The following is a 10479-nucleotide window of genomic DNA, read 5'->3' as shown; positions in this document are numbered from 1 at the left end:
ACAGACTGATATCACTAACATCCCACATTATAAAAATCTTTGAAAGGGTTCTGAGAAACAAGATCGCCAACCACCTAGATACCCATCAGTTGCACAACTCAAGACAGCATGGGTTTAGAGCAGGTTGCTCCTTCCTCTCACGTCTTCTGGACCACTGATATGGTCTTGGATGGTCGCTCCTTCCTCTCACATTTTCTGGACCACTGACGTGGTCTTGGATGGTCGCTCCTGCCTCTCACAGCTACTGGACCACTATGACATGGCCTTGGATGGTTGCTCCTGCCTCTCACAGCTACTGGACCACTATGACATGGCCTTGGATGGTTGCTCCTGCCTCTCACAGCTACTGGACCACTATGACATGGCCTTGGATGGTCGCTCCTGCCTCTCACAGCTACTGGACCACTATGACATGGCCTTTGATGGTTGCTCCTGCCTCTCACAGCTACTGGACCACTATGACATGGCCTTGGATGGTCGCTCCTGCCTCTCACAGCTACTGGACCACTATGACATAGCCTTGGATGGTCGCTCCTGCCTCTCTCAGCTACTGGACCACTATGACATGGCCTTTGATGGTTGCTCCTGCCTCTCACAGCTACTGGACCACTATGACATGGCCTTGGATGGTCGCTCCTGCCTCTCACAGCTACTGGACCACTATGACATGGCCTTGGATGGTCGCTCCTGCCTCTCACAGTTACTGAACCACTATGACATGGCCTTGGATGGTCACTCCTGCCTCTCACAGCTACTGGACCACTATGACATGGTCCTGGATACTTTGGAGGACAAACAAAATGCAAATGTAGTATACACAGACTTTGCTAAAGCCTTCTACAAATGCAATCATCGTGTAATAGCACATAAAATGCATGATAAAGGAATAACAAGAAAAGTGGGTAGAAGGATTTATAACAAACAGAATACACTAAAGTCTGAGGCAGCTACAGTGAAAAGCTCTGTTCCACAAGGCACGGTACTCGCTCCCATTCTGTTCCTCATCCTGTATATGACATAGAGATGTAAGCCACAGCACCATGTCCTCCTTTGCTTATGATTCCAGAATTTGCATGACTGCGTCATCCATTGAGGACACTGCAAATTTCTAAGCGGACATTAACATTTTCAGTGTCCAGACCACTGATCTGAAACTTGTCCACAGGATCCAAAAATTAATTTTTTTTTTTGTTATGAAATGGTAGAGAATCTTTTCTGAAAGTAATAAAACAAAAAGTACAAAATTTGATGGAAAACTGACTAAATTACATTATCGCGAATTTTGCTGTGTAAGCGATATTTACACATCAGCGATTTTGCTCACTTTGAGTCCTATTTTACACCAATTACATATTTCCAGTAGACGAGATTCTTAGCTGTTTCAGTAGCATGTCTTTCACTTTATCAATTGAGCAAAGAACCGCCTATAAAGTGATCAGAAATTGGTAATTTGGCCAATATCGCACAAAATTCATAAAGTGCCAATTTCAAAATAAGGTCCAGAATAAACAGTGCAGACATTTCTGGCACTAAAATAACATTTCCTCTGTTCATTAGTTACATTGCCAGGCTTCTCCAATATTACACATGAATTCAATTTTAAATTTTTATTCACACGAAACAAATATAAGATTTACTGTTATGCATTATTGTAATAATTCTATAAATAATATCATTGGATTCGTGAACACATGTTAGACTGACCAATTGGATGTTTATTAGATAACTAAGAAAGTAATGTGAAGGATCTGGGAGTGATAATGTCAGAGGATCTCACCTTCGAAGACCACAACAATGTATCTACCTCATCTGCTAGGAAAATGATAGCATGGATAATGAGAACCTTCAAAACTAGGGATGCCAAGCTCTCAGTAGTACCAGTTACCAGTAGTACCAGTTACCAGTAGTATGACTCGCTACCAACCGTCTGCGTGAATCGCTAACTGTTATTCATGTTGCTGCTGACCATAGCATGTTTTGAATGCCGCTCACCACTACGACCCAATTCGTGAGTCAGTCTTAAGATAGAGAGCAGAGAGGCAGGGCGGGCCTGGTGCTTCCCATATATTCCCTTATAATTATACTAGAACATCCAACATGAGTGTTATTACCCAATCCACGTTATCGAACCCCCACATGACAAAACCCATGATGATTCTCTTCAAATCACTTGTTCTCTCTAGGCTGGAATACTGCGGTACACTAACGGCCCCCTTCGAGGCTGGCGAAATTGCTGATCTGGAGAATGTGCAGATAACTTTCACAGCACACGTAAATACGATAAAGCACCTAAATTACTGGGAACAGTTGAAGCCCTTTGATTTGTATTCCCTGGAATGCAGGTGAGAAAGATACAGGATAATATACACTTGGAAAATCCTAGAGGGATTGGTACCAGATTTGTACACGAAAATCACTCCCTATGAAAGCAGAAGACTGTTCAGGAGATGCAACATTCCCCCAATGAAAAGCAGGGGTGCCATGAGTATGATAAGAGACAAAATAAGTATTAGGGGCACAAGACTGTTCAACTGCCTCCCAGCATGCATATGGGGATTATCAATAGACCCCTGGCTGTCTTCAAGAAGGCAATGGACAGGCCACCAAAGTCAGTACCTGACAGCCAGGCTGTGGTTTGTACATCAGTTTGTGTGCAGCCAGCAGTAACAGCCTGGTTGATCAGGTCCTGATCCACCACAAGACCTGATCATGAACCAGGTCATAAGGGCATTGACCCCCAGAACACCCTCCAGGTATGTTACTGTGGTGGGCAGCAGTGGTGGTGTTGGGTGTAGGTGAGAAGTGTTATGAAGTGTAATTATGTTAGCATGGTGGGCGGCGGTGGTGGTGGAAGAGGGGACGGCTCAGCAATGTCCAATAAGAGATCAATGGTTAGTATGCATCAGACTCACCTGCTTACACAACCACCTCTCTCTCCCCTGCTACAGTCCGGGCAAGCAGTTGACCCCACCACAACCTCACCCACACTGTTTGCCCAACCAGATATAATACCCTCACTATAACAGAGGGGAAAAAGTATAAAAAGTAGAATGGGAATGGGTAAGAAAGTGGGTGTTAATGATAGGGAGGGCGGCAGTGCTGTTGGTGCCCCTGCCTACACTTCTCTCTCCAGAATACTTTTACAATCCACTACAGCGGTAAGGTCAACACATAACAGCAAACTCTGCATATAACAGTTGTCTCGAGTGTCCATTTAACTGACATTGACAAAATACATATTTGATAAGTATTAAAATCTCTATTGTACATGTAATATAGTAGTGTTAACACAGTTTACAAATATACAGGTGCTCCTCGACTTATGGTATTTCAGCTTTACGATGGTGCAGCATCAATTACTTTGGAGATGAAACTTGAGATAATTACCCAACATGAAGGTGACAAGTCCATATCTTGTATTCATTTAATTACTTTTTGATGCTGGTATTTAATTACAGTAATTATTTATTTATTTATTTATTCAGTGACTAGTTATTTATTTACTTATTTAGCATATATTCATATTCGACTTATGTTGTTAACTTACAATGGGTTCACCAGAACGTAGCCCCATAGTAAATTGAGGATCACCTGTAAGTATAATAATAACAGTGGATTTTGTCCCTTTATTTTGTGTGTTATACCAAAGTTTGTTATATGAAGGGTTTACTGTCCTCATATTAAGTAGTTTTAACCCGTAAACGGTCCAAACGTATATGTATACGTTTTTTCAACATTTCAAAGTATGTAAAAAAAGTAATCTTCTTTTTGTCTTTTTACATTTGAAAATGTGTAAAAAAAACTTTGATCAACTTTTTTTTTTTGTTACATTTGAAAATATGTAAAAAAAACTTTGATCTACTTTTGTAGCACTACACATGTGAATGTAGATCTGCTTGAACCGTTTACGGGTTAAGTACAGACATGCCTCGCTAATACGGTGTTCTTGAATTATTTTTTATTTTTTTTTCAACAAGTCGGCCGTCTCCCACCGTTTATTATTATTATTCCCACTGTTTATTATTTTTGGCAGTGATGCACATATCATCTGACTGTAGCATTTTTCTTGTTATTTTTACTTCTGCATAATTTTTTTAGGCCTAGTGCTATTACGCACTTAAATGTGATAGTGTAAACATGTTTTTAGGCTTTCAAATGCACCGGCAAGTGAAGAAAAGGCAGTGTATCACTTTATAGCAGCAGTGTGGAACCTAAGCTGCCGTATAAGCAGGAGGGAAACTATAACAGTGTTTTTTGCCTCAGATCTCTCACTCTACTCCCAGCCTCACCCTCCTCTTCTCTATGTACTGGTTACCTTCCCTTCATGCTTCTGTGTGACTAGTTAATGGACTGAAACGTCATAAGTTTCATTCTTCTATGTGTGGGTTACGTATGTAATACAGGTGACCCTTGACTGACGATGGATTGATGTTCCCACAAACCCGTCATAGGTTAAAAATATCATAAGTCTAAAGTGATAAATATAGAAGTAAATAACTACAGTAGGATCCCCCACATCTGTACATCCAGTATCTGCGGTTTCAGTTATCCGTGGTTTACTGTGGCTTGAAAATAATCCTTAATTTTGCTCAGTAATGGCTTTAAAGTGCAGAAGTAGTACACAAATAACCCGCATATAGCTGGGAGGAACTTACGACTGGGACCATTTACAGAGTCACAGGTTGGACCGAAGCGTCGTCGTAAGCTCCTCACCCCTATGTGTGGGTTATTTGTGTACTGTTCCAGTCATGGTATTGTGCCTTCCTGTTATTTGCAAAAGTAGTGACGGTGCCCAGTTCTTCAGATCCTAAGAGAAGCTGTGAAGTGCTTCCCATCAGCAAAAAAAGTGATAATTCTCCTTTTATTGTGCATAATTTATCAGTTAACCCTTAAACTGTCCAAACATAGATCTACATTTGTACCGCTAGCACTCCGATCATAGATCTGCATTTTTTACATGCTTTCAAATGTAAAAAAATGCGTAGATCTATGTTTGGAGCGTTAGCTGTACAAATGGAGATCTATGTCAGGTCCTTGGAATGCATTTCCCACTGATACAGGGATCCTACTGTACTGTCACTGAATAAGTAAATAAACAATAATTACTGTAACTAAATACCAGTCTTGAAAAGTAAAATGAATACAGGTTAGTGACTTTCCACCTTCATGCCGGGTAATTACCTTGAGCTTCATCTCCTAAGTAATTGCTCTTGCAGCATCGTAAAATCGAACCATCGTAAATCGAAGAGCACCTTTATGTGCAAATGTAAGATGTGTGTTTTACTGGGTAGGGATAATCTTGCAGGTGAAGAAGAATCCTCAACTGTACCTGAACGATGGAATCCATAGCATTGACTACATCCTGGTGTCAAGGGACAGCGAGACTGATGACCATCTGGACCACGAGGAATGGCGCAGGGTCTTCGAGAAGAACCTGGTCAAGGAGGGTCTCATACTTGAGGAAGACAGAGTTGAAGAGGTTCCTCTCAGGTTAAACTACTTTTTTTTTACTTCTACTATACTCCTTTCCATTAAGTTAGACAGCTGTTGCATGAACAATGGTAAATGTGTTTTCTTCCTTGGGCCTCTTTGCCTTGATGATAAACACTTCTGGCAAGATAGCTGTTGCATGATAAATGGTGCGAGTGTTTTCTTCTTTGGCCTCAAAGAAGGAAACACACGTTCCATTATTCATTCAGTAGCTGTTTTGCCAGACATATTTACCACCAAGGTATGGTGCCCCAAAGAAGGAAACATTCACACCATTGTTCATTCAATAGTTATCTTGCCAGAAGTGTGTAGACATCACAGTTCAGATTACCCTTTTAGTTGCACCTTCCCTACCTCTTCTTTAGAGTTCAGGCACTGTTCTTCCCTCCTGCAGGATTCGAGTCAGGTCAACCAGTTTCCCAGTATCCCATCGTAGATGTCACCTTGCTCGCACTCCAACAGTACCTCAAATCCCAAAAATCACTTGCCTGCATCCCAGTTTAACATGTTTAACCTGTGCAGGCTCAGTACTTTTAAGTCCCTATCTTTCAGACTCGTTTATAATTGCATCTTTGATATTCCAAATAGAGCCTGAGAAAAAGTATAGATTATGGCTAAATTAAAATTTTTAATAATTATATAATGGAGGAATCGTGAGGTATTGAAGTACTGTACTACTGGTCATGATGACCATTACGTGAAGATTGACACACATTGTCCAGAGGGGTGAGGAGGGGTTATTGAGGTGGTTTGGACATGTAGAGAGGATGGAACAAAATAGAATGACTTTGAGAGTGTATAAATCTGTAGTAGAGGGAAGGTGGGGTAGGGGTCAGCCTAGGAAAGGTTGGAGGGAGGGGGTAAAGGAGATTTTGTGTGCAAGGTGCTTGGACATCCAGCAAGCATACGTGAGCTTGTTAGATAGGAGTGAATGGAGACAAATGGTTTTTAGGATGTGACGTACTGTTGGAGTGTGAGCAAGGTAACATTTATGAATGGATTCAGGGAAACTGGCAGGCCGGACTTGAGTCCTGGAGATGGGAAGTACAGTGTCTACACTCTGAAGGAGGGGTGTTAATGTTGCAGATTTTTAACTGTAGTGCGAGCACACCTCTGGCAAGACAGTGAGAGAGTGAATGATGATGAAAGTTTGTTTTTCAGGTCACCCTACCTTGGTGGGAAACACCCGATGTGTTAATAAAAAAAAATATAAGACATGCAGCAGTTGGGTATCTTTATTGATGAAATGTTTTGCCTACACAGTCTGCTTCAGTCAAATGCTGAAGAAACCTACTGTGTAGGCAAAGTGTTTCATCAATAAAGATACCTAACTGTTGCACATGTGTTTTAATCTTGCACTTGTCGCTATTTTATACCATTTTCAGCATAGCCATTACATCACAGATTGATGCTAAATGATTCCTTCGTTGATGAGTAAATTGGTACTGGTTATTGGTAATCATTCTAACTACTGTGTGATTCCTTCTTTGATGAATAAATCAATACTGGTTATTGGTAATCATTCTAACTACTGTATGATTCCTTCTTTGATGAATAAATCAATACTGGTTATTGGTAATCATTCTAACTACTGTATGATTCCTTCTTTGAAGAATAAATCAATACTGGTTATTGGTAATCATTCTAACTACTGTATGATTCCTTCTTTGATGAATAAATCAATACTGGTTATTGGTAATCATTCTAACTACTGTATGATTCCTTCTTTGATGAATAAATCAATACTGGTTATTGGTAATCATTCTAACTACTGTATGATTCCTTCTTTGATGAATAAATCAATACTGGTTATTGGTAATCATTCTAACTACTGTATGATTCCTTCTTTGATGAATAAATCAATACTGGTTATTGGTAATCATTCTAACTACTGTATGATTCCTTCTTTGATGAATAAATCAATACTGGTTATTGGTAATCATTCTAACTACTCTATGATTCCTTCTTTGATGAATAAATCAGTATTGTCACTGAAAGAAATCTTGAGATCCTTAAATTAGAAATAAAAACTGGATGTTATTTTTGTTTATCCTGGATCATTATCAAGTCGCTAGCAAGAAAGATGGAATAATGCCATAATTGATTTCAGGACCTTTGGAATGGAAGACAGCAGTTTAATCTATTACACCATTCTCTCTTCTCAGATTTGTGAAGATTCATGCCCCTTTTGAAGTATGCACAAGGTATGCAGAAATCTTGAAGCTGCGCATGCCGATGAAAGAGGTAAGGCGTGTCTGGCTTGGCTCCCGTGCCTTTATTTCAACACTGCTAACTATTAGTTGCAGTGACTTGTTTTGTGTGAGGCAGTGATGGGTTAATATGACCCCGGGATGATACTATATGCAGTATATTTATACTATAAAATTTCTTCGTGATATTCAGTCACCTCTCCTATACAGCTGCTCTGTTTAGTGCAATTTTTTAAATATGATTGAAAAGGTACATCCATAATTGATTAGTGTGTGAATGGCCTTCATAGTGTGCACTTTGATTTTGGAGTAACTTTTTCAGTCGCATTTACAAAAAATACGCTGTATAGAGGAGCCTTATAAATTAGGTGACTATTGTTAGCTTTATATCATTAATGTTACTTTTTTCACTTATGATTACTCTGAGTGTTATGGAGAAGTGGGTTAATAGTATTAACCCTTAAACTGTCCAAGCGTAGATCTACGTTTGCGTGCGTGGCGCTCCGACCTTGATTTTCTCCATAAGAAACAATGTAAAAAAAATGTAGATCTATGTTCAGAGCGCTACGCAGGCAAACATAGATCTATGTTTGGACAGTTTAAGGGTTAATGTCCCTGGGATGATAATATATTTTCAAATATTTTTTATTAACACATTGCCTGTCTTCCACTGAGGCAAGGTGACCCTAAAAAGAGTATGGTACTTCTAGTAACTCTACACCTCATTATATCCATGCTATAGACTCTCTTCATTATATTCACATCACATATTGCCCTCAGACACAACACCTCCACTGCCTCCAGCCTTCTCCTTGTTGCAGCATTTGTAACCTATACTTCACACCCCTAGAGTGTTAGTACCACTATACTCTCATATATTCCCTTCTTTTCCTCCTTGAATAACATTCTTTTGTCTCCACAGACTCCTCAGTACTCCACTCACCTTTATCCACTCATCAGTTCTATGATTCACCTCATCTTTCATAGACCCATCTGTTGACAAGTCCTCTCCCAAACATCTAAACACATTCACTTCTTCCAAACTCCCTCTCTCCCAGTCTAATATCCAATCTTTCATTACCTAACTCACTTGTTACCCTCATCACCTTGATCTTTCCTATGTTCACTTTTAATTTTCTTTCTTTGCACACCCTCACAAACTTGTCCACCAACCTTTACAATTTCTCTTCAAAATCTCCCAAAAGCACAGTGTCATCTGCAAAGAGCAACTGTGACAACTCCCATTTTATGTTAGATTCCACATTCAGTGGTACCTCGAATTTCGAACAGCTCTCAGCTTGAACAATTGTGTAAGTGTATTTTTGTAAGTGCTTTTGTAAGTGTATTTTTGGGGGTCTGAAATAGACTAATCTAATTTACGTTATTCCGTATGGGAACAAATTCGTTCGGTAACGGCACTCGAACAGCCTTCTAGAATGAATTTCGGCTGAAATTCGAGGTACCACTGTATGTTAATCCCACACCTCTCCACAACACCTGAGCATTCATTTCTCGTACAACCACATCTATAAATATACTAAACAACCATGGTGACCATCGTGCACTTCTAAGATCTATTTTTACAGGAAAATCTCCCTCTCTTCTACACACATTAACCATATCCTCACTATCCTCCAAGTACAGTGGACCCCCGCTTAACGATCACCTCCAAATGCGACCAATTATGTAAGTGTATTTATGTAAGTGCGTTTGTACGTGTATGTTTGGGGGTCTGAAAGGAATAATCTACTTCACAATATTCCTTATGGGAACAAATTCGGTCAGTACTGGCACCTGAACATACTTCTGGAGTGAAAAAATATCATTAACTGGCGGTCCACTCTACTAAACAACCGTGGTGACCATCGTGCACTTCAAAGATCTATTTTTACAGGAAAATCTCCCTCTCTTCTACACACATTAACCATATCCTCACTATCCTCCAAGTACAGTGGACCCCCGCTTAACGATCACCTCCAAATGCGACCAATTATGTAAGTGTATTTATGTAAGTGCGTTTGTACGTGTATGTTTGGGGGTCTGAAAGGAATAATCTACTTCACAATATTCCTTATGGGAACAAATTCGGTCAGTACTGGCACCTGAACATACTTCTGGAGTGAAAAAATATCATTAACTGGCGGTCCACTCTACTAAACAACCGTGGTGACCATCGTGCACTTCAAAGATCTATTTTTACAGGAAAATCTCCCTCTCTTCTACACACATTAACCATATCCTCACTATCCTCCAAGTATATTTCTTCTATACAGTCTTTTCAAGATGTAGTTTAATGTCATCATTGCTTTTTTTTTTTTTTAGTTACAGTGACCTGATACGTATTTATGAGTGTTAGGCAGTGATAAGAGCTTTATAAGAGAGCTTACTGTATTTGAGTGTTAGGCAGTGATAGAGCTTTATAAGAGAGCTTACTGTATTTATGAGTGTTAGGCAGTGATAGAGCTTTATAAGAGAGTTTACTGTATTTATGAGTGTTAGGCAGTGATAGAGCTTTATAAGAGAGCTTACTGTATTTATGAGTGTTAGGCAGTGATAGAGCTTTATAAGAGAGCTTACTGTATTTATGAGTGTTAGGCAGTGATAGAGCTTTATAAGAGAGTTTACTGTATTTATGAGTGTTAGGCAGTGATAGAGCTTTATAAGAGAGTTTACTGTAATTATGAGTGTTAGGCAGTGATAGAGCTTTATAAGAGAGTTTATTTGAGTGTTAGGCAGTGATAGAGCTTTATAAGAGAGCTTACTGTATTTATGAGTGTTA

At 39.6% G+C, this 10479-nt stretch overlaps 1 protein-coding gene across 4 annotated transcripts in view; it reads left to right on the top strand.

Annotated features, from left to right (window-relative positions):
• LOC138855524 (anoctamin-3-like) overlaps positions 1-9906 on the top strand; it is a 95564-nt gene extending 85658 nt beyond the window's left edge. For 2 of the 4 annotated variants that reach the window (XM_070105289.1, XM_070105291.1), the window contains 2 exons: positions 5306-5490; positions 7656-9906. In XM_070105289.1, the coding sequence (XP_069961390.1) occupies positions 5306-5490; positions 7656-7821 (351 nt within the window). In that variant the 3' untranslated portion in view covers positions 7822-9906. The remainder of the gene's footprint in view (positions 1-5305; positions 5491-7655) is intronic. The other 2 variants (XM_070105290.1, XM_070105292.1) reach the window with 2 other exon arrangements.
• The last annotated feature ends 573 nt before the right edge of the window (positions 9907-10479 follow it).

The sequence above is a fragment of the Cherax quadricarinatus genome, chromosome 98 (assembly GCF_038502225.1).
Source record: "Cherax quadricarinatus isolate ZL_2023a chromosome 98, ASM3850222v1, whole genome shotgun sequence".
In the NCBI taxonomy this organism is placed as follows: domain Eukaryota; kingdom Metazoa; phylum Arthropoda; class Malacostraca; order Decapoda; family Parastacidae; genus Cherax; species Cherax quadricarinatus.
This window is presented reverse-complemented; position numbering and strand designations above follow the sequence as displayed.